We start from the raw sequence: 24,827 nt of genomic DNA, 5'->3' as shown, positions 1-24,827 counted from the left end.
AATAATAATAGTGCAAGCAACAACAATGTAACGGCATTGCCAGCATCGGACAATTACTAAAGAGCACCGCGTATAATATGCAGAAGTCTGCCAGCCATACGCGCTGGCCCAAGGTAGGCGAACAGAGCGCGGCGCGTAATCAGGCAGGCTAGGCTAGTAGCAGGCAGACTGGCAATTGAATCCACATACAACAACAACAACACCACCAACATTGTGTGACTTATTATGTACCTACTGTATTGCACGTATGAATATGCGCTGCTGCCTGCTACATTTTCCACGAGTCTACAGTGTACAGTGTTTTCGTACGTTGGCTCGGCTTCAGTCTCCTTGAGTTTGTGGAACTGTAAAAATGTGCGATGCGTGATTTTCCTTATTCGCGATTTTCCGTGCCGTTGATTGACACTATTAAAAGTTGTCTCTTTTGTTTTATTATTTGGAAACTTTTCTTTGTGCGCTTCGTAGCTGAGGGCTACTTTTTATTCTAATTCGGATAAATATTAAAATGTTTTGACGTTTGTTTTTCTTTTTTTTTGTTTGTCTGCTAAATATGAAATTTTGTGCTTCCAAAAAAGTATTACTGTTAAAATAAAAAACAAAATCAATCGTAAACCAACCAAAAAAATGTCTGGAGTCCTTGCAGTGAATGACGCAGTTGAAGAATGAAAACAATTGAAAAATAAATAAGAAAATTAAAACTCCAGCAGACTTTGTGAATTTCGCTCCAAAAAGCAAAGTACGAATTATTTACATTGGGAAAAAATGTTAAATAAAATTCATAAAATACATACATATTTGTGTATGTGGAGCAAGTGTATAAGTAAAGTGTTTTATTGGTGTGTGAACAGAAAGAATTTGCCAATGAGCAGCAAAATAAATAAGTATAAAATAAGTGAAGAGAAGAAATGAACATAAAAAGAACTTTTGACTTTGTGCCAACGTATTTGTATACAGTGAAACCTCGTTTTAAATGTATGTACATTTGTACTTTGATCTAAAATTTTTTTACAAACTGTAAAAAAAAAACAAAAAATCAAACGACTCGAACGACAGTAACAAAAAATAGATCAAATAGCACAAAAATGAGAAAACTAAGTGGTAATAAATGTTAAAAAATATTCAAAATATATTCAAATTTAAGTAATTCAGTCGTAAAATATATATGTATACGTATATATATAGCAACTTTATTGTCTAGCTGTAGAAGTAAAATGAGTTCTCTTCAACATTTCTCCGTAAATAGTAGCATGGGAATAGTCTTTAAAAATATTATAGTACCGTATTTATCTCTCCTCTACATACATACATACATATATGTGTATATGTATGTCTATTCGATTTTATTTAACATTTTCTTAATATATTATTTCGCCTATCTCTACAGCTGCTTGCTGCTTGCGCCAGCTCATGGGAAAAGCTCAGCGCTATCTAAACATTTTTTTATGATATTCACTGTAAAATTAATTTAGGCCCATTTTTGTTTACATTTCTGCACTCCCCTTGTTATTTATTTTTTATGTGCTCTCCTTTATTTTTCAACTTCTTTGTAATCTGATTTTCTGTTTGTTGTTTCTATGATAAAAAAATCACAAAAAAAAAATTCTTTCACACCCACGATATTACAATTCTTTTCACTCCTTTTATTTTTGCTTTGTTAATTTTTTAAACTTTTCTGCTTTTACCCTACTTTTCTAAAATTATTTCTTCATTGGCAGCTGTTATGCGCCTTATTATCAATGGCTGTGCCATTTATACTCCTCATTCTTATGCAAGCATAAATTGCATAAGTCTTGGTTATTTAGATAGAAAATACTTTTGTCAGATGCGCTAAACTCATTTGGAGAATAAAAATATAGGTAATTTTGTTGCTGTTGAAATATTATTCTGCGTAACAAGATTTGCACAGTTGTTTACGGAAATTAAAATAGGTACTACTTATATAGGTGTGCATGTAAGTCTTTGCTTTATAAAAATTCTTTGTCAGAAATAATTCAAGTAAACAACATATTTTCGTTTTAAGGTTTGCTTCCCCTTCGATCTCTGAATTTTGTGGATCTACAACCCAATCCTATAGTGGGCTAATCAACTGAAAATCATTAAACTGCAGGGGACCTCTCTCTCTCATTTGTCTTTGGTTATTAATCCTATAATTGATTGCCACTTTCTTCTATGGTAGACCGCATTAATTCCACATCTTTCAACGCTTTTTTCGGAATAATTAACTCATTTTCTTGAAACAGTTAAATACTTTGATTTTAATATTCACTTCGCGCTCTGATCTCTGAATTTTGTGGATCTACATACAATCCAATTGTATAGATGTATAGTGCCAGATGTGAGCTAATCAACTGAAAATCATTAAACTGCAGGGGAATTATTCTCTCTCTCTCTCCCTCATTTGACTTTGGTACTTATTATTAATGCTATAATAGATTACCCCTTTCTTCTAGAATGCATTAATTTATCACATCCGTCAATGCTGTTTGCGGAATAATGAACCATTTTTTCTTGAAACATCTTAATATTTTGATTTTAATGTTCACTTCGGCCTCTGATCTTTTAATTTAGTGGACCCACAATCCAATCGTATTGTGCTAGAATAATTTTAGTGTTCCATTAATTCTCGTAGTTGAAGCACAGAAGAATTGTCAATAGTATCTAAGGGAACTGTTGTTACATAAGACTTAAATAAATAAATAAATAAATAACATAAATTTAATAGGAGCATCACGTATAATTTGCAGAGCTAATCGATGAAGTTTCGGCGCTTTACCGGTACAACACTAACGAAATAACCGGCTTAGGTCTGTCACTCCAGCTGAATTCCCCAAAAACAAGTAGAGAAAATTAGAGACTATGAGACTATGCTTAGTAACCCTTGAAAGTTTCATAGTGGAAGTAGGGGCATTCCACTATGAAACTTTCGAGTTATATTCAAATACGTACGTAGCAACATTTTGATCGATTTGATCTTTTCTGATTTTCACATCGGTGGCTACGTCAATAAGCAAAATTGTCGGATTTGGGGCTCAGAAAATCCACACGTTATTGTAGAGAAGCAAAGGCATCCACAACGGGTCACTGTTTGGTGCGGTTTTTAGTCTGGCGGCATCATCGAGCCATTTTTTTTTCGAAAATGAGCGGGGAGTCGCGGTTACAGTAAATGGCGAGCGTTACCGTGACATGCTCAACGAGTTTTTGTTTCCAAAAATTGAAGAGGAAGACATGGACGACATTTGTCGTGGCAGTCATTTGAACGATATTATTTTTCATTCATAAATGACAATGTTCAATCTTCAAAATAAAAAAAAAAGTTTGAAAAAATATTGATTAGTTTTTTTTTATAATTTAAAAAAAATTAAAAAATTAAAAAAAAAATTTTATTAAAAAAGTAAAATTAAAAAAAAAAACAATATATAAAAAAAGTTTTAAGTAAAATAAAACAAAAAAAGAAAAGACAAATTTTTTTTTTAAACATTTGTTTTTAAGTAAATTTTATAAAATATTAAAAAAAAGAAAAAATATGGAAAATATGTAAAAATGTCTTTTTTGTTTTTAATATTTTATAAAATTTACTAAAAAATAGGTTTACAAATTTTTTTTTTCTTTTCTATTTTGCTTAATTTTTCTTAATATTTTTTTATTTCTTATTATTATTTTTTTTAATTTGTTTTTGTTTCTTTTATTTATTAATTTTTTTTCTAAACATTTTTGTAAAGTAAATTTTATAAAAAATTAATAACAAAAATTCATCATTTGCCCCAAAAATTTTTTAACGAAAAATACAATATAATTCTTAAAAATTGTTTTATTGCATGTTCCTTAAAAATTACAAGAAAAAAAGATAGAAACGAAGTTCTCCAAAAATTTTTGACAAAAAATAAAATGGTTCGGTAAACAAACTTTATTTGAAATGTAGAGGCTGTAGAGGTAGAGGTTAGGTTAAAAATGGTTGCCCAAAGTGTGGGCACACTTTGTCGAAGAAATCGAATCGAACCGAGGAAAGAGAATGGGTTTAGTAAATGTGGATTACGAACGTTGACTGCATCGCGGTTGTGTTAACTGCTTTGTGCTGTTGATGAAATTAATCAGATTTTTAATATCAAGTCCTGCTAGATCAGCAGGCGCAGCAAAGAAGTAACAGCCAAGATGCCTAAATCTTAGCCACGCAAAAACAGGGCAGCTGAGATGATTCCACCTCATCCTCCATTCAGCTGACACAAAAAGGGCTCGAGGTAATTCCAAGGCTCACAGTATGCATTCCTCGCGGATAGTATCCTGTGAGAACACCCTCAAAAGACCCAAAACCCCCCCCGAGCTGAGATTTTGTCAACCTCAGCATATCGCTCGAGCGCCTCCGATCCATACGTGGCCACAAGGATTTCGCGACCTTTACAAGCATGCGTACTTGCACAGCGCTTGCTAAGTGGGTCGAAGCCCATCTTTCCGGACCGAAGGTGGTCAAGGGGATCCCAATCCCCTCCCTTCGCGGAGAAATCATCGCACAGGTCCCTTGTCTGGCGAGTTCATCCGCCTCAGTTTGCGAGCCATATTTTATTTTTTGCTTTATTTAGCCCTGATTGTAGGTAGGTTGTAGGTGATTGTACTTTGTTTTCTTTTAATTTAATTTCTTTATTACTTATAATTTTCTACATTTGCTTATTTGCACCTCTTTGATTTTACGTTTAGTTATTTATTTTTTCTAAACTTTGATTGTCGTGCATTTATTTTTGCTTGCAGATTTTAATATTTGTTTTGGTTTTTAATATTTGTGTTTGTTTTTAATATTACTATTGGTTGTTTTTTCGATTTTAATAAAATATTTGTTTGTTTTTGGTTTTTAATACAGCTTTTTAGTTTTTCATATTTGTTTTATTTTAGTTTTTAATAATTTTTTTAATATTTATTTTAATTATTCTTTTTTTTAATATTTGCTTTTATTTTAATTATTATTATTTTTTTATTTTAAATTTTATTCGTTTTTTTAAATATATGCTTGATTTAAATTTTTTTTAAATATTTGTTTTATTTTAATTTAAATTTTTTGTTTGTTTTTGGAGTTTTTAATATGTTTTTTAATTTTTACTATTTGTTGTTTTTTAGTTTTTAGTTTTTAATATTTTCTTAAGTTTTTAATATTTTTTTTTTAATTTTTATTATTTGTTTAATTTCAGTTTTTAATATTTTTTTAGGTTTGATATACTTTTTTTTAGTTTTTAGTATTTGTTTTCTTGTTTTCATTTTTATTATTATGTTTTTAATATATTTTTTTATTTTAGCTTTCAATATTTTTGTTATTTTAATTTTTAATATTTATTTTTTAGCTTTAATTTATTTTTTTTAATTTTTTTCAATTTTTTTTTTTTAGAATTAGAAAAGAACTCAAAAAAAAAATAATATCTACTGTATATACTCGTATGTATGTACACTCAAGGACATTAAAATAGTTACGTGACATTTTAACCAATTTTGGCTATTTTACTATTGTTTATTTAGTGTGTATTAATTTTTTATAAATTTTTCTATTTTATATAATGACTTAAAATTATGTAGCAAAATCTATAGATCGTTTTTCAAACTTTCTGCAAATATTATGAAAATTTACAAATTTTCAGTAAAATTTCGAACTTTTTAATCAGATTTGCTAGAATATTTTTTGGTATGCAGCTTGACGACCCATTAAATTTTAGTATAATAAAATGCAAGTTGCAAGTGGCTACAAAATACGGTTAATTTTTGGCAATTTTTTTTGCTTATGCAGACAAAGCTAAACAAAGTATTAAAGAAATTATTCAAGCAGAAATTATTTAAATAGCAAATATTTTTATGAAACAAACAATATAAGTAATAGGTCTATGGATAAGTTCGTGCGGTTTTACAACAGATGGCGTAACTTGATTATTATTCCATCGATCCACATTTCCAAACATTCATTGGAGAGCTACTGTCGTAAGGCACAAACGTCAGTATAAGTTTTTTATTTGAAGCGTAAACAACAATATTTTTACCACACTTGAAAATGTCGAATTTCGTGCCAAATAATGTGTTTTTGCGGGGAATTCTTCTTCATTATTTTAATATGAAGAAAAAAGCAGCCGAAAGTCATCGTATCTTGGTGGAAGTTTATGGTGAGCATGCTCTAGCTGAGCGAACGTGCCAGAAGTGGTTTGCACGCTTTAAAAGTGGTGATTTTGGCTTGGAAGACGAAGAACGCGAGGGTGCGCCGCCAAAGTTCATGGATACCGAATTGGAGGAATTGCTCGATCAAGATCCGGCTCAAACGCAAGAAGAGGTTGCAAAAACTTTGGGAGTTGATCAATCAACCATTTCCAAACGTTTAAAAGCCATGGGAATGATCCGAATGGTAGGCCATTGGGTGCCGTATGAATTGAAGCCAAGAGACGTTGAACGCCGTTTTATGGCATGCGAACAACTGCTTCAACGGCACAAAAGAAAGGGTTTTTTGCATCGAATTGTGACTGGCGATGAAAAGTGGGTCCATTACGACAATCCAAAACGTCGGGCAACGTATGGATACCCTGGCCATGCTTCAACATCGACGTCGGCGCAGAATATTCATGGCCTGAAGGTTATGCTGTGTATCTGGTGGGACCAGCTGGGTGTTGTGTATTATGAGCTACTGAAACCGAATGAAACGATTACGGGGGATGTCTACCGACGACAATTGATGCGTTTGAGCCGAGCACTGCGAGAAAAACGGCCGCAATACGCCGATAGACACGACAAAGTTATTTTGCAACATGACAATGCTCGGCCACATGTTGCACAAGTGGTCAAAACATACTTAGAAACGCTCAAATGGGATGTCCTACCCCACCCGCCGTATAGTCCAGGCCTTGCGCCATCCGATTACTATCTCTTCCGATCGATGCAACATGGCCTGGCTGACCAGCACTTCCGTAATTACGATGAAGTCAAAAAATGGATCGATTCGTGGATTGCGGCAAAACCGACCGAATTTTTCACAAAGGGAATCCGTGAATTGCCAGAAAGATGGGAAAAAGTAGTAGCAAGCGATGGACAATACTTTGAATATTAAATTTGTAACCATTTTACGTCAATAAAGTTTCAAATTTCGAAAAAAACCGCACGAACTTATTCATAGTCCTATTATTTTTTGTTCTAAAATTAAAATCTAAAGTAATAAAATTGATTACTTCGAGCTCCACTTCATAATACTCGAGGTCCACCCATAAACTTTAAATCTTCTCATAAACTTTAAATCCTCTCATAAACTTTCACCTCACTCTCATTTTGTCACCTTCCTTGCGTGTACGCATTTAACTGGCATATCAGGCTCAGGCATACTTTTAAATCAAAAATGCCATCCGATAAATCCCATTTTTTGACTTATCAATAACAACATATTCCAATAGTTGGTCTCACTTGTTCGCAGTTGGTATGAAAATTGAAAATTTGACAAAATACGCTAAAAACCTTACACTCCAATCCATACTCGAGTTTCAGTCTTTTCGAGAGTCTCTTCCATCAGTTTAAAATTCCCCTTACGCAACTTCTGGTTAATTTTAAAATTTACATAACACTCTTTTGTGGTTCTCCTCACTTCCACTCTCTTTTCTTCTCTACTTTTCTCATTCCTAAGTTGAATAAATGCGGTGAGAATAAATGCTCTATCGAGCGCATACCCGCATATATTTGCTTCCGCATTCAACGCTCGAACTATCAGTGACCTTTTTCGATTGTAAAGATTTCAATGAAAATTCACAAAGAAAATTGAGGAAAAAACGAACTATACCTAAGCGCAAGACTGCGAAATCTACAAAGCTGAGGGAGCCATCGGAAGAACAGCAGTGGTTGTAAAGTATTCGGTGGTCGCATATAAGCGCACATAATACATACATATATGTGTATGTATGTACATGAAAGCATTTCCAATTCAATTTATTCGTTTTTCTTGATAACCAATTCGCTTTAGTTAATTTTTATTTTTTTTCGTTACCAATTCGTAGTCAGCCAATTCAATTCGACATCAGAATGTAACGAAATAAAGTAAAAATTCTAATGCAAGAGAAAGAGTATGTATGTGTGGATGTGTGTATGTATGTATTATGAAGAATAGCGACAAAAATTCGCATAAACATGAAAAGTAGTAAAAACCACAAAATGTACGAGTTTTCTTGTTTCCATGCAGCCAGCCGAGTTGCATGTGGCACAAAGAAGGTATAAGGGGTTTTCATTAGGAGCGCTTCAACTGTGAAATTATCTAAAACGCACAGTTGAAGTGGTATTTCATATTTCATATTTCATTAATTCATATGCATCAGCGAATTTATGTGCCAAATATATTTGTAAATTCGGGCGAATGTTACATGCGACACTTCAATGTAGGTGGCGCATTCGGCATGTGGAGGCATCTCATGAGTCTCACGTTCATTTTCGTCTGAGAATTTTGCTTACTTATAAAGCCACTTAACGAGAAATGATCCTCACTACTGAAGGTGGTTTTTCTTATCGAATTCAGCATACGAAACTTTTGGCAATACAAAATTTGATTGCTTTCCACGAATTATTGAATTGTCTTCCGTCCGATGGTTAAATATCTGGACCAAAGAAATATTTTCGCCAAATTTGACGCGGAGTTTGAGTGCACCTATTGAAAAGCCTTTTACTCACATTGTATGCAATGCAATTATTAGTGCCATTAAAAATTGGAGCACATTTTTGCGAGGAAAGTGGAGCGGGAACTAGCTTCCGCTATCAATGAGGGAATAGTTTTGTAATATTTGCTTAAAAATTATGATGGTTTTTTACAAGTTAAGGTACAGTGGAGATCAAAGCTTTTGCAACCAACCAGTTGGGGTATTTTACTTGGGATACTTTTTTTCAACTACATAAAATATTCATTCATTAACTAATAGAGGTAAAATGCATTCAGATAAAACAAATAAATAAATAATTTAGACGTACACTTCTGTTAGATGTTTGACCGAGCTCCTTCTCCTATTTGTGGCGTGCGTCTTGATGTTTTACTCAAATGGAGGAACCTATAGTTTTACGCCGCCTCTGAACGGCTGAGGAGCTTTTTCAGACATTAATACTTTCGGCGGTTTGCCATTGCCTGCCGAGGGGCGACCGATATTATTAAAAAACTTTCTATCACTTTGCTGTTTCATGCACAGAGATCAGAACTTAAGGACTTCGAAATGGTTTTTCTTTTGTCGGGACAGACTAACAAGTACATCACTCAGAAGAAATCTGAGAAGATCTTGTGGTGCCAGGGAGCCAAGGTGGTCGCTTCTTAACACATCACTGCCAAAGACCTCAAGCCTGATTCGAGCGAAGATTGGGCAGACGTACAGAAAGAGGTTCGCCCTCTCATCCTCCTCGCCACATGCTGGGCAGAGTGCACTGTCTGAGATGCCTACCTTTTCCATGTGCTTTGCTCATAGAAAGTTGCCCGTCATCAGTCCAACCAGTCTCCGACAGTCCCCTCTGCTTAGTGACAGGAGGAACTGCGACAGTCGGTCGGACGTGACAGGTAACATCAGATTTGTCCATCTGCAGCCTCTCTCAGCCTGCCAAGCTCGTTTGTGGGTTAGAGTAACCCATTTGCTAACCGTGGCTTTGATGGTTGCAGAATGGAGTGGCAGAACGGGCTCCGGGCCCCATCCTAGCTAAGGAGTCAGAGGTCTCGTTACCCACGATACCCACGTGTCCCGGGACTCACGTTAGCATCAGGCTATTATGTCTACCGACATAGTTCAGCCTGGATTTACAGAACTCGACTACCCTTGAAGTGGTTGGGGGCTGTCTAAGGCCATGAACGCAGCTTGGCTGTCGCTGCAGACACATATAGATCTACTTCGGAATGGTACTCACGCACCAACCCATTGGGATACGCGGCCGTTCTTGGCATTACTACTCTTATAATCTGGCATTACCAAATCGACAAGTTTGTTAAAATTAAGGCGAAGAGAAAAGCGCAGTGCATAAATATTACTTTTAGCAAGAAAATATAGAAGATATAAGGTGGCGCAAAATTAATCACGCTATCGCCAGATTTACAATTTTTGCAAATAGCGTCATATATCAATCATATTTGACATCTGTGAAATATTCTGCGGCAGTATACAGACAGGCAGGCAATGAAGCGCGTAGAGAATAAAATAAAGATTTCCATCACTCAAAACTATTTTTTATGATTTCGAATTTGGTTGCAAATGTTTTGCTCACCACTGTTTTTCTTTTGTATCCCAGTTTTCTGCACACTTTTCTTCGTTTTCGCAAAGAATTTTCAACCTCTTGTTTGTTTTAAATTTGATTTCTGCAAAAGAAGTGGCTGCAACGGTCCGTAACCACAAATGATCGGCAGTGCAGCATTTGCCGCTTAAGAGCTTGCCTGCCTGTCAGCAGCAACATATTCGAGGCGGGGAATTGGGCGATGCAACAAACGCTATGCGAGCATACATATAAATACATACATACATACATACATACATACATACATACATATATACTTATATGTATGTACAAATGTGTTGGTAGCAGCAATTGCGGTGCGCTTTTATATGTCTATATTTGTGTGCACATACATACATACGTTGCACTTACATACACACATACATACATATTTATGTATATTCTCGCGATTTTCGAGATTTTCGCATTTTTCTAAACATTTGCAATTTTTTTAATTTCTGCTGAAAGGCTGCAACATGCAATTTTGGCGCGTAACTCCATCGCCTCATTTGCTTTAGATGTACGTACATGTGCCTTATATGTAAAAGTATGTGTACATGTGTTGCAAGCAGCACTTTTATGCGCCTACATAAACAGTTGCGCAGCTAATTTTCTATTTTTGCCTGCCCGCGTTTTGCTTTATTTTCGCTCCGCTACTATGTATTTGAAATTTTCACATTGTTTATATTACCTTTTTGCGCGCGATTTTAATGCATTTTGTGTTTTTGCCTTTCGCTTGTGGACACATGTTGGGCGCATTAGCGTAAAAACTTGCGAAAAAACGAGTCAAAACTAAACAAATAGAAATTGAAATAACTAAAAACTGTAGCAAAACTAAAAAATATAGGCCCAAAACAAAAAAAGAAAAAAAAAAAAATTTTTGTGCCTCGTACGACTTACACTAACTACTACTACTACACATACAAGAAAACACATGTCGATAATGTAGGCCAACTCGCCTGAAGTGCATTGAACTGCACAGCACTGTACTTCGCTGGTTCATACACATATACATACATGCGCATACATATACATACATCTATATATGTATACATGTATGTGTATGCTTACAGTAAAAGTAGCAGGGGGGGTGGGGGTAAAAATCAGAGGGATTTGTATAACCACTTAAAGCATTCCGTGACGATTTGCCGCCGTAGTGTGACATTTTAAGTATTTGGAGTAGCAAATCGAGAAAGATTTGTAAAACAAATAACTGAAGATGTTGTGAATAAATATCAATAAAACATAGACAGTAAATTCGCTGGAATGGTTATCTGATTTGAGTCTAGCGAACTGGCCCATTTTGTTGGTACTCGTGCACAATCGTACACAAGGGCGCAGTAACTTTGCTCGCACTAATCGACATTGCACGAAAGCAACTTTTTAACTTTACTTTACTTACCAAATAAATCCTCTGGCAACCGTTGTAGCAGAATAGGCTGGTGCGTGACGGTCATTCGTAAGAGCCCAGATTCGAATTTTCTGCCATGAAACTTTCAATGAGTTTCCAGAGCAGTTTTTTTCTAACAGCGGTCACTCCACGGTAGTTAAGGGAAACCTCCGAGTGTATTTCTGCCATGAAACAGCTCCTCCCAAAAAATATCTGCCGTTTGGAGTCGGCTTAAAATTTAGGTCCCTCAATTTGTAGAACAAACACAATATGTTCAATAAAATGTACAGTCACCACCATTACTTATAATGGCTGCACATTTATGAGACATATTTTGTGTTGATTACTCCACAAGTTGTGGAGCTAATCAGCCGAATTTGCAATAATAATTGTTTGATTGTCAATAGGGTCGGCATTAGACGACTGTGAAGGCCAATCCAACATTTCAAGTTTCAATCGCATTTTGCTATTTTCACTCTATACACCTTCGGTAAAATACAAGGTTGGCTAGTTCTTCCAAATACCTTCGCAGCTGATGGCAAATATTATTAATCAAAACTGCATTCAAATTGACGGTAAACACAAATAAACGACCAAATCCTTTTGTGGAAAAGCAGCCGCAAACATGAACCGGGGACAAGGTAAACGACTACCTCGCCTGCCTTTCACGCTACTTCACTGCGAGGAACCTACAACTTCCCCCCACTAAATCCACGGCGACCCTCTTCACCACTTAGACAAAGGAGGTCAACCGCAACTTAAGGTGAAGTCGATGACGCACAAATTCCGACTGTAATCAGCCCCAGAATATTGAGAGTTACCTTCGACAGTTTGCGCTCCTTTTCAGTGCACACAACCGCTATTGCCACTAAAGTACAGAATCGCAACAAGGTCCTCAAATCGCTTGCCGGCAGCACTTGGGGCAAAGACAAAGAAATGTTGCTATCGACTTTCAAGGCAATAGGCCAATCGGTTCTAAACTATGCTGCGCCTATCTGGTCGGCTGGAACCAGTGATTCGCAGCGGACGAAGCTACAGACCTGGCAAAACACTAGCATAAGGACTGCGACAGAATGTCTACTGATGTCCCCAATACAACATCTTCATGACGAGGCCCATATGCTCACTGTGAAGCAGCATAAAAAACTGCTCAGAAAACAGTTCCAGCTAGGGTGTTACCGCAGGTCTCACCCATGCAGACACCTGCTTGAGCCTGAGGCACCTTCCAGACATGTCAGGAGGCACCTCTTTAACTACGCGGACGAGATCCAGGATAAAATAGATCGACAATTGCTGGATCGGACAGTGTACAGAGAGACAATTAATGATATTCATCGGGAAACTCTTACCACCTTCTTAACCTCTCGACCCCCGAATGCCGTCATCGGAGTCCAACCAATACCCATTGCAGACGAAGAGCTCCAACTTCCCCGAGAGTCCCGCGTAACCTTGGCACAATTACGTTCCGGTTAAACTCCTTCTTATCCAGAATCGACCCCGACTTACTAAGCATATGTCCGCCATGTGAATCACCCCGCTCAACCCTAACTACCTTTGCCCCATCAAACCCATTCATCTAAACCCCTCTTCATATGGACCCAACCTATCGGAAACAGTTAGTTTCCTGGGCCTACCGTTAGATGATGTAGACGGAGCCGACGACGACTACACTGACAGGGCAAAGTTACTGCTACAACAACAAGATCTCCTCGTTAAAAGAGTTGATCAGTTTTGATTTGCACCGTAGCAGCTGCATACTTGATCAGAGCTGGACCTCGCTCCCACGTTCCCTAAGCATTTTGCATGCCTGTAGGATCACTTTGCAGACCTCTGCCTAAAAAACAGTAGTAGTATTCGGCAGTCTTAAGTCTTAATAGATAAATTGGCTGACTTAGAGAAAACGCCAGCTTTGACTTCCGCTTCTATCTTGGAGTCGTTAATGAAGACAGATGCAACAGCCTCCGTACAAATTTCCCCTCGTTGAAGTCCTTCCCACCGGTTTACAGATAGAGAGATCTGTACGAAGTTCAGAGAAATGCGGAGTTAATTGTCTGAAATGCCTCCAATGGAAACCTTTTTTATCCTGATTGCACTTCGGACAGCGGTAAATATAACGTGAAAGTCGTTGGGAAGCAAGTGCAAAAAGACATTAAGAGCAGCACTGGGACAAGTTCTAAGTGCTAGTCTATCTAACGCAGTGACAATTGGCTCCACTCTAACGTTATTAAAATCATCCTCTATATCTATAAAGGCCGCTTAAGTTCATTGTTTGCCCTCTGGAGATATTTGCACAGTCCCTACCACCTCATGCAAGCTTGTTTCCCTCTTCAGGTAAGCGTGCTGCACTGCAGATAATTTCGATTGATTGTGCTCTCGGCTGTGATAATCGATCAATCTCTCAAACACCTTTAGCATAAATGAGGTGAAACTTATAGGCCTGAAGTCCTTGGCTAAGTCGGGACCCTTACTCCCTGTCTTGGGTATGACAACAGCCTTCGTTTTCTTCCAGTTGGCATGGACTTAGTTAAGAGCGATACACGCCAAGTAGATGTCTTACAGTACAGGAACCACCAAGGTTCTTGTTTTCGGTAATACCAAATAGGGCTGATAGAGGCATGTTTGCCTATCAAAATGTGCAGAATGACGAGAGGTATCGGTTTAGCTATGTCAGTCCGTCCATGCAATCGAGTGGAAATAGGGATATTAGAACAAAAACAAGAAACACAACAACAACAACAACAACACAAAAATAGTACGAAAGCTTCAAGGTCTTAAAAACCTTCAATCCGTTACCGACTGGTGGCATCGAGATAAAAGGAAGAATACCTCGCTTGATGCCTCTGGAACAGTCAAAAGGGCGAAAGTTTCGTACTCACTTTGTGTTTCTATTTAATTACTGTTAATTTGCTTGCGAAAAGTAATTGGTGTGTATGCCTCAAGTCGCCCAGCAGCGGTTAACGTGTCATCTAAACAGACGTCAAACTATTTTTTCCTTCCTTAAGCTTTTTCCGCTTCACGCCACTTTCTGCGCTTTGGAAAATCGTAAAGCTCTTTACAGTGCATACATACAAGCATACTTACATGCACGCATACATACATACATGCATACATACATACATACACACATCCACTCGAGTAGTCATCATCATTACGCATGCTTTACTTTTTCTCAATTGTCGACTGACTCATCATTCTTGATGTCAATTTCTCATCCGACAGTCTATCTATAAGTGGGCCTTATGCCATCCATCATCATTTTCAAATCGCTCGCTTTGCATTTGTGCACGAATGCACGCATTTCTGCAATTCTGTGCGATAAGGTCGTCCACTTCAACGTTAGCAGCGGGTACAGTAATGACATGCCAACTAGTGCGCGCGCTCACACACACGCACACACACACACAACTGAGTATGCAACTAATTGCATGTGTAATGCAGCGTATCTTCACTTTCTGTAGCTTCTTATAAAAATCGACTTCATTGAAAAGTTCAAATGTGATTGAACTCCGGTGTTTTCAAGTGAAATTTTGTGTGTGCGTGTGTTCGTGCAGTGCATTTGGTGATGTTATTGTTGTTGTTGTTTTTGTGATTTGTACTTAATTACCGTCATTTGCAAGCAATTGCAGTAGACAAGCCTAGTTGCCGCCGTCGCCGCCGCCGCCGCCAAGTACATAGTGCAACGCCGTACCAACCAGCAGCCGCACCGGCACTGACAGTGGCAGTGGCAGCAGCATCACAACATCACAGCGCACTTGGTGGCTGGTTCTGCGTTGGCCACCATCAACTAGCATGCAATTGCAACTGTAATTACAACAAACAGCATTACAACAACAACGGCAACATAAAGATTTCAGCACTGATCTCTCAACGCATTGCAAAGCGAATGTGCCGATGCTTGACTTTATGCTCAGCACTTTGCAATGCCTTTGTGCGGTAGTTTGTATTTGCGTTTTTGTGCTTCGACATTATTTATTTCCATTGCACAGTAGGAAAGGTGCAAAATGCCAAATGCCATCAGTAGTAGCGCTTACATACAAACAAACGTTGTGCGTGCTTGCGTGCGGCAGCCCAACGCTAAGTGCTGATTGTTGTAATTTGCATTTATTTTTTCTAAAACGCAAATGAGTGCGTGAAAAAAATAAGTAGCATAGAATAGAATAGAAAATAGAGGCATGCCAAATCATTGTGTCTTCCTAACTACTGCGGCTACACACGCAAATATAAATACCTTGCGCTTGCGGGTGCTGCGTTGCGTATGCGTAACCTGGCCTGCTCTGAGGTGGTGCACCACTCGCCGCCCGGTACGCTCGAACGGATCACATTTTGGCAGCTGCGCTGCGGTAGCGGCAATTTGTTATGCATTGTGTGGCATGTTTTGTGCATTTCAGCACAGCATCAATATTTCCTCGCTTTTGGTATTATTATATGTTTTTGTTGTCCGTTTTCTTCTTCTTCTGCTTCAAGCATTTATTTGTACGTTTTGCTTGTTGGTTGGTTGCACACACATTTTATTTTTATTCTACGCTAGGCTAAGTCGGAATTTTCTTCTTATTGGCCACAATTCGACTACATTTACGACTATACTTGTGCATATCTACTCGTGCACTGACATTAATGTGTATTTCATGTTAATAGTTTTATTGCATATTGGCAGCTTTGCGTGTGCATTCATACCGACAAACATGAAAAAGTGCCTCTGTGCATATGTTTATGTGTGTGTAATAAATTTCGCTTTGATGATGCGTTCTCGGGTACAGTTTTGTGCTCTATGCGTGCAAACAAGTCTAAAGTATATGTATATACACATATGGTCATTAAAATAGGTACACCGCACGTTCATATGGCAAATGCAAGGTTTTTAAATTAATATTAACTGATATTCAATTCTATATGGTTTCTATTTATATAACAAATGCAAATAATAATTCAAGCATCCTTTAAAACTTAAACTAGTGACAATAGGTATTAAAAGGAAATATTCAGGTGCCCTTTAAGGTAGTAGTCCGGTGTAACGACCGAAATTTCGACGTTTTTTCATGAATCTTTTTTAAAAAGAAAATAAAATGCGAACGTTTTAAAGTTTTTCCTCGTGTTTTGAAGTATATAAAAAAATTTTTTTTGAGTTAATTTCATATTAATTTGTTTAAAATTTTTGACGTCAAAGTGGAGTCCTTAAAAAAAAGATTTAGTTGGTTCGGGGAAACACACAGCCTTCCAAAGTCATCTGAAATAAAAAAATCAAAGAGATTATTATTCTGTAGACTTTATTTTAGGTCGCGAACCTAAAATATATATTGTATAAAAATAAAAAAATAAAAAACAAAATGGCGGACTTGTGAAAAAAGTTCTCAAAATCAAATTTTTTTTCTTCATAAATTGTTTAAATTAAATAGTTTTTTATTAAAAAATTAAATGTTTTAAAGGTCCGGTATCTAGATATGTGTTTAGAATAACGGGTTACATTTTTAGCCAAATCGGTTGAATAGCTTGAGTCAGTGATTCCCCGAAATTTCGAAAACATGGTTTTGAGAAAAACGCGTTTAAAGTTTCGGCAACAACTGCTGCTGGCGTGACACACGCTTTCATAGACACCACGGCGCGCTCTCTTATTTTAACTATAACTTTAAAAATAATTAAAATTTCTGTCTAAAATTTTTACAGTATATTTTTAAGATGTTTTTCTTCCGAAAAATGTAAAAAAAAATCGAATTTTTGAACCCGTCACACCGGGCTACTACCTTAAAATAGATAGAAAGAAATATATACGATACAAAAACAATTTATTTTTTCTATTCCTTTTGGCTTAGAATTGATAATTCTATGGCAGGTTTCATAGTTCTTTAATTTTTTGCCAAAAACCCTTCTTATATTTGCATGTTTGCTTACGGATTCGCTTCTTTAAATCTTCCCAAAGTTTTTTAATGGGGTTTAGGTCCGGTGACCATAGTTAGTTGGTCGATCTATAGTTAGGTTAGGTTATAGTGGTAGTCGGTCTGTGCAACCAACTCACTTAGACCTTATAGGTGAGTTGTGATATTAAGTTTCTGCGTCGAACCATTTGATGACTCTTATGGATGGCAGGATTGGTCACATTCCCCATTGCAAAGGAAGTGCTCAAGTGTTTCTTCCTCTTCCTCATCTCTTCAACTTCTACAATATTCATGAGCGAAAACTTCTAGTCTCATAGAATGGCTACCAAATAGCCAATGACCTGTTATACAAGTCACAATTTTCAAGATATCCTCTTTGGAAAGGCTAAGCGGTTCCTTGGTCGTTTTCTTATTTATTTGCTGCCATGGTGGACTTTCTGTTACGCACATGTCTTCCTCTCTCCATGCCCTTGCTATTCTTAATTATTAATTTGCTCGTGGCCAATCCATAACTTTAACATAATTTTGTAAAAACCATTCAAACCATTCATTGGTGCGTGACTACCATTCGATAGTGCGTAGGTTCGAATCTTCGTGCATGAACATGAAATAATAGAAAATGTTTTTTTTTTTCGAATAGCGGTCGCAAACCGCCGAGTGTATGAAAAAGGTTCTTATAAAAACTATTTGCCGTTCGGAGTCGCCTTAAAACTGCAGGTCCATTTGTAGAACAACATGAAGACGCACACCACAACTAGGAGGAGGAGCTCAGCCAAATACCTAACAGATTTTTTTATTTTATTTTTATTCATTCATTTATGCATTTATTTATTTTTATTCACATACTAACATTGAGGAGTATTTTGGATCATTATCTAACATAAAAAGCCACTGAAATGTCGTACTCTTCTCAGGAAATCGATCAGAAATGGAAATGCATCACTTCTTGAAGTATGTTCTTATAAATAAATTTCTTCATTTTATTGGTTATGAGGTGAATAGGTATCCTGCTCGATATCAAGAGAAGCAGCCCTGAATCAAAGCAATGTAACAGTGCTTGACTGGTTTTTTTTGTGAATTGCGCTGGGAATTTTTGTTCTTTATGGTCCCTGACACTTCGCTCAGCCTCATTTCCAAATATATGTATTTTTTTCATCGCTTCAAAGTATGTTATACCATTTTTTCATACCCTCTGGTCTACACTATAACTTGTGCTCTTGAGCAACACTTTTCCTCTTCCTCAAATTTGCTTGTATCAACAGAGTAACTTTACGAGCTATTCAAGTTGTACAATCGTCACCGTACAGTTCTCGCTTATTGATTTCAGCTGCAATGGCCTTTGATGACTTGAAAGGATCCCTCTTGGCAGGAGTCACAAATAAATTATCAGCAGTGCATGTTGTTTTCTTTTTGCCAACACGTTATTATGTGGATTGTTTGGGCTTACAGGCATTTAAAACAAAATTTTTGGACTGTCCAAATGACTCAGCTATAAATCTGCACTACTTTTCTTCGTTTTCGAAGATGTACAAGAAGCCTCCGCTGCTCAACTATGCAATGCCGTGCGCGATCCTTCTTTGAAAGAAATTTATGTTGAGTATTAGATTTTTCACTTAATTCGTTTAGATGCAAGAGTTACCCGCAAAGAACCTATTTTAGTGGCCACGCAACAGAAATTATATAACTTAAAGCTTCAAACTTTGTAAAAATTAAAAAAGATGTTCAATAGAATTTTAAACGTTTTAGTGTTTAAAGTGTTAGTGTGAAGTAGCTCAAAAATCGTGTGAATTTTTGACAATTTTGTTTTTTCGCTGGCTATATTTTCATAAAAAAATTGTATCATATTATTGTGAACCCAGGTGTATGCATATGCATACTGCTCCGCTGCGGCTTTGTCTTCGACTACTGATATTTGTACATACATACAAACAAGTGCGTTGTTGCACAGATAGTTGTGAATATGCTTGCACTCGTAGGCTTGAGCACTCTTCATATCGATTGCTGCTGATTTGTTTGCGTTGGCAAAGCCATGGAAAATATTTAAAGCTTCACTTTTTTCTATTTTCCCAGTTATTTCGCACGTATACACTTATTTCTAGTTGTTACATTTTTTTTTTATGTAGATTTTTTTTTTTGTATTTCTTTCATCAAATATTCTTTCTTATAGTTGCACTAGCGAACAACCTGCATTTACTTTACACGTTCAAGTGCGAATTCTTCATGCTTTGTGAAATATGAAAACCTACCCTAGTTGCATTTGATTACCACAGCGAAGAAATGTAGCTCGTCGATTGTTGCTTCAGTAATGGAATGCTCGATTGGCATTCTAATTAATAAGAATTGCGGATGAGTTTTACACCTGATGCATCATTGCACTAATAACTGAATATGTTTTCCGGGTATAGGACTTCAAAAGGAGTTTGAATATGTTGTTGTGGTTATTTTAGTAGCATAAACATTTATCTTTCTTGTTTGTGGAATGCGGCTGCAGTGACAGTTCTTGGTTGGATATAAATTCGAGTCATTCCGGTGACGTAGAACCGACTGTTTTGGGCTCAGGTGTTCGAATATCACTTCAATTTCTTCATATTCATTTTATCCCATTAATTTTTATATACATATTTTTTCTAGCATTATTCGATTCCGTGATAAGACTTACTGAAAAAAAAGTTTATTATGACTTAAAGTAATTAATTGTAAAATAATTAAAATTTTGCAAAACTATTTGGCCAACTTTCTAAGCAATCCTGAGGCAACGAAATGAACAAAGTTTCCATTGGAATGCCGCTTATATCTCTGACATGGCTTAAAATGTCATAAAAAATTATAGCCTTTGAGTACACAGGATTATTGGGGAATTTTTATAAGTAAGAGAATTTTTAGTATCGGTTCAATAGCACCGGGAATTATCTCCTGCATGTAAAAAAATGCTTATATAATTGACATGTAGGCCCTTTGGCATGGTAGGAGGGACTCCTACCTCCACAAATGGCGAGGCCTACAGTTTTATGCTGCCTCCGAACAGCAGTTGATGCTTTCAATTTCAATTCAACCGGGCTATTCGGGATATGTTCTTCGATTTCGATGTAACTCAAATATGTTGCTCTCTGGTCAAAATAATGACACGTATTTTTTTGTTCGCCCGAAAAATTTTTTTTTCATGATTTATCGGCAATTTTGCTTTTCGGCTCAAAATCGATTTTTTCAATTAGGTATATAAAATTTTTTTTCTTTTTAATTGCTCATAACTTAGTCAAAAATGAACCCATTTTAATGATTCTGGGTTCAAAATGATCGTCATTACTCGACGAGCAAAAAAGTAGTTGAAAATTTTTTATTTTGCAAAAAAACAAAATATGCGAAATTTTTTCGAAATTTAATATTTCAAAAGGTGTATGTTTTTTTTTACCTTTTTCCAAATCAAAAGGACATCTCAAACTTCAATTGAGCTGAATGTCTAGTAGCTAAAATGAGTCGTTCTTGAGTAATGAATTTTTGAGTAAAAAACCTGTTTCGCACTTTTTGTTTTTTGCAAAATAAAAATTTTCAACTACTTTTTTGCTATTGTTTGTACATGAAGTCGCTCGGGCAAATTATGAGCATTTAAAAAACAAATTTCTTATATAATGAAAAAATCGATTTTTAGCCGAAAAACAAAAGTGCCGATAAATCTTGAAACAAATTTTTTTCGGGCGAACAAAAAAATACGTGTTTCATTATTTTGACCAGAGAGCAACATATTTGAGTTACATCGAAATCGCAGAACATGTCCCGAATAGCCCGGTTGAATTGAAATGGAAAAAATCAGTTGGTTTTTTATGAGGAGCTTTTTCAAGGCAGAGATACTCGTAGGTTTACCTGTCGAACCAGTTGCCGAGGATGAAACCACCGATTCAATCTCTTAAGCTAAGCTACGTATGAAGTTCAAGAAAGGAAAAATTATATTACAATATTTGTTGCCTGTGAAAAAGTAGCACAGCTAAAAGTCTTAGAACTTATTTTGGGTGTTTTAAGACGAAGACTAATGCGATGCCGAACGAAGACTAATCTCTGGGTAACTAAACTAGGGAGAGGTTTTTAGTCTCGGGACATATTATACCATTGGGCAGGCTTGGGAAGGCAGCTTTGATGATGCATTGGGCTTTTGAAAATTTTTTTTGGATACTTCAGAATCTCATTTTATGCTGTTGAAACTTACTTAGTAACACAAAATAATAATTAAATAATAATAAAAATAATAATAAAAAAATAATAAAATAATAATAAAATAATAATAAAATAATAATAAAATAATAATAAAAAAATAATAATAAAAATACAATTAGTAAAAAATAATGGGAGCGCAACGAATTACCAAGTTTTCATTATTTTTTTGCAATTAATATTTTTTCTGTATGTTTTTTGTAAAAAAATATTAATACAGAAAAATATAAAATATGTTTTCTGCATGTTTTTGTAAGAAATGTTAAGAAAAATTTGCGCATACTGCAACAAAACCCATATAACTCAAAGCTCCGTTCCAACGACCGTCAGTACTAAGTCACCGGACCAACAACCCGCCAAGGGCTGCCTTTCTAGCAGCATTCCCCGTAATTGTATTGGGACTCTTTATGCCACAACAACAACAAATCAAAAACTACAACGACAAATACAAAACCACAAATACAACAACAAAAATACAACAACAATAAATACGAAAACAACAAATACAACAACAACTAATACGAAAACAACAACAACAAATACAAAGAACAACAACAAATATACCAACAACAACAAACACAAGAAACCAGAAACAAACACAAAACCCTAAGAAGCGCAAACACCAACAACAATCTCAATAACAACAACAATCTCAATAAAAACAACAACAACTTGAAGTTCTAAACTTGGCACAAAATTTATAAAATTTTAAAAATTTCCAAAAAATTGTCATCAAATTTTTTAAATTTTTAGAATTTTTTTCCATCTAAAGTACATTTTCGGAAGTCTTTTATATGAAAGGAAAATACTCAACTCCTCAAAATCACTTGAAACTTGCACTTTGTTTTACTTATGCAATATTGAATGGATTATAAAACTGGCAATGGCAAACTTCCGACTGTATTTCTGCCATGAAAAAGCTCCTCATAAAAATATCTGCCGTTCGGAGTCGGCTTGAAACTGTAGGTCCCTCCATTTGTTTACCAACATCAAGACATCAACTACATACTCAGAATTTTTCTAAAAAGTGGGCATACGAAAGACTGATGATTTCATTAAATATTTATTTTTGTCCTTCATTTCTTTTCGGTATTTTCATAAACAAATTTTAAAGCATAAAATAATTTAAAAATAAAAATTAGACAATTATTTCCGCTTTCTCTTATTTTTCCATTGCGCGCTGAGTTGAGTACTCGTATAATCAATCCCACCTGAATATTTTGTGTCACACAAATTAAAATTAGAAGCAAAAATATTTCATAATCACCTTATTTTCCGTTAAGCCACCACCTTCAAATTAGCTTAAGCAGCAGCAAAATATAACAAAATCTTGGCCAGTTGCCATCGAATGCCTAGGAGGCAGAAAAGGTGGCGAGAAATGCAAAAAGTTGTGCAAATAATCAGCAGCTACGCTTCACTTACCTTTCCAGCTGCACGTTCGCAAAACTTTTCCATTTAAATACATACTTACACACATACATATATAACTCTGCCATTTACACACGAATAAACAGCAGCAGCGCTACTTGGATCTGTAGGTGTATAGAAAAAAAAGGAAAATGGGCGGCGGCAGTATGGCGGCCATTTTGATGTCTGTAGATAGAAAAATGCATGAAAAAGCGAGAAAACGCAAAGGATATTGAAATGATGTAGAAATTCTGAAGTGAAGCAAAACTTGCACAATGTTTTACAAATAAATTGCGAAACTCTTTGTCACGATGATGCTTCCGCTGCTACTCCATGACTAGTAAACTCATTCACAAACACACACTCACACACGCGTGCATTGTGCGAGGCAAGCAGTTGAGAGTACTGGTGGCCGTCATGCAGATAGACAAACAGTTGAATAGTCAGTTGACAGACAGCAGGTCCTTTGCCAGGACTCTGGCGCACTGAAATATACATTCAACCACTCGAACAATGCGTCAAAACTTGCTTAAGTGCAGAAAAATAGATGTACGAGAAAGAAAGTGAGAAAAAAGTACCCAACACTGCTAACAAATAGCACAGGCGTCCTGCTGCCGTTTGCCTGCTTGCCTGCCTGCATGGCAGACACTCTGACGCTAACGCTGCTGCTGATGCGCCTGTGAAGTAGAGAGGTCACATGCGGCGCTTGCAGATTGGACTGCTGCTTGCAGATGACGCAGCTCTTTAGTGCGTTGCAAAATTTATAGCACGACAAAAAGGGAGCTAGTTAAGGGAGCACTGCAAGTGGCTGGGAGAAAGGGTGCAGAGACAGTGAATTTGATTTGTGTGCAGTTGGGACTTTCACTTTCGCACAAACTCCGTATTGAGTTGCATACTTAATGGCGCCAGATCACGCGGCTGTGAGTGTGAGATTTAGCGCTATCGGATATTTTGCTGCATTGTTTGGAATTTGCTTTGAATTGTCCTTTGCGTGCTGTAGAGCTGAAATCAGGCGAACCAGGAAATGAAAAAATAAGGAAATTTCCAGAAGTCATTCTCATGTTTCTTTTTGTCTTGCTGCCTTTGTCTCTGAGCGTACCAACTGCCATGAGTTTTGACACATGATTCACGCGCTTAGTTGTTTCCATGAATGAGGGTGGAGTAATTTAAAAGCGCGATTTTTCTTTTGCTAAATTTGGCATTAAAGTTCTAAGGGGTGAATAATAATTAGTGCACTATTTTTATTTCAAAGCTAGAAAAATCAAAATGGATTATGAGTCATTATAACATTTGCAGAGGTACTTTTATATTTGCACTCATACACACATACTCACATACATTTGCACATGTGTTTCTAGAAAATTATTCTTTCACTTGCCTTGTTCTGCTGTCCGGTATTGGCTATTTCGTACCAAACAATGTTTTCGGGTATTTAATTAAATAAATAAAATACTTTTGTTGCTTTCTATTGGGTCTTTGCTTCATTGCATGCACCTCGCAGACCTCATACGCGTGATCTCATCTATCAAAAATTTTTCGCTGCCGACTGATACATAATTTGTGGTTTGTGGTTTGTGTTCGTGTGCGTGTATTTTATGAGCTTTCTTTCAGTGTTGAAATCTACTGTACACATTTTGCACAAATAATATTTATTATTTCCCCATTATTTTGGGACGTAATGTCTGAAAAATGTAATGACTGTTGTTCGGTGGTCAAATGACCACTTTTAATGTGCA

The 24,827-nt window shown here is 36.3% G+C and overlaps 1 protein-coding gene across 1 annotated transcript in view; it reads left to right on the top strand.

Annotated features, from left to right (window-relative positions):
* The first annotated feature begins 288 nt into the window (after nt 1-288).
* The window catches only part of LOC129241040 (uncharacterized), a 59,881-nt gene continuing 35,342 nt past the window's right edge, over nt 289-24,827 (top strand). Inside the window, exon 1 of the mRNA XM_054877202.1 lies at nt 289-1,098. Within this exon, the coding sequence (XP_054733177.1) occupies nt 1,083-1,098 (16 nt within the window). The 5' untranslated portion in view covers nt 289-1,082. The remainder of the gene's footprint in view (nt 1,099-24,827) is intronic.

This window comes from Anastrepha obliqua, chromosome 1 (assembly GCF_027943255.1).
Source record: "Anastrepha obliqua isolate idAnaObli1 chromosome 1, idAnaObli1_1.0, whole genome shotgun sequence".
Taxonomy (NCBI): Eukaryota; Metazoa; Arthropoda; class Insecta; order Diptera; family Tephritidae; genus Anastrepha; species Anastrepha obliqua.
Note: the sequence above shows the minus strand (reverse complement) of the source record. Positions and strands in the feature narration are given on the sequence as shown.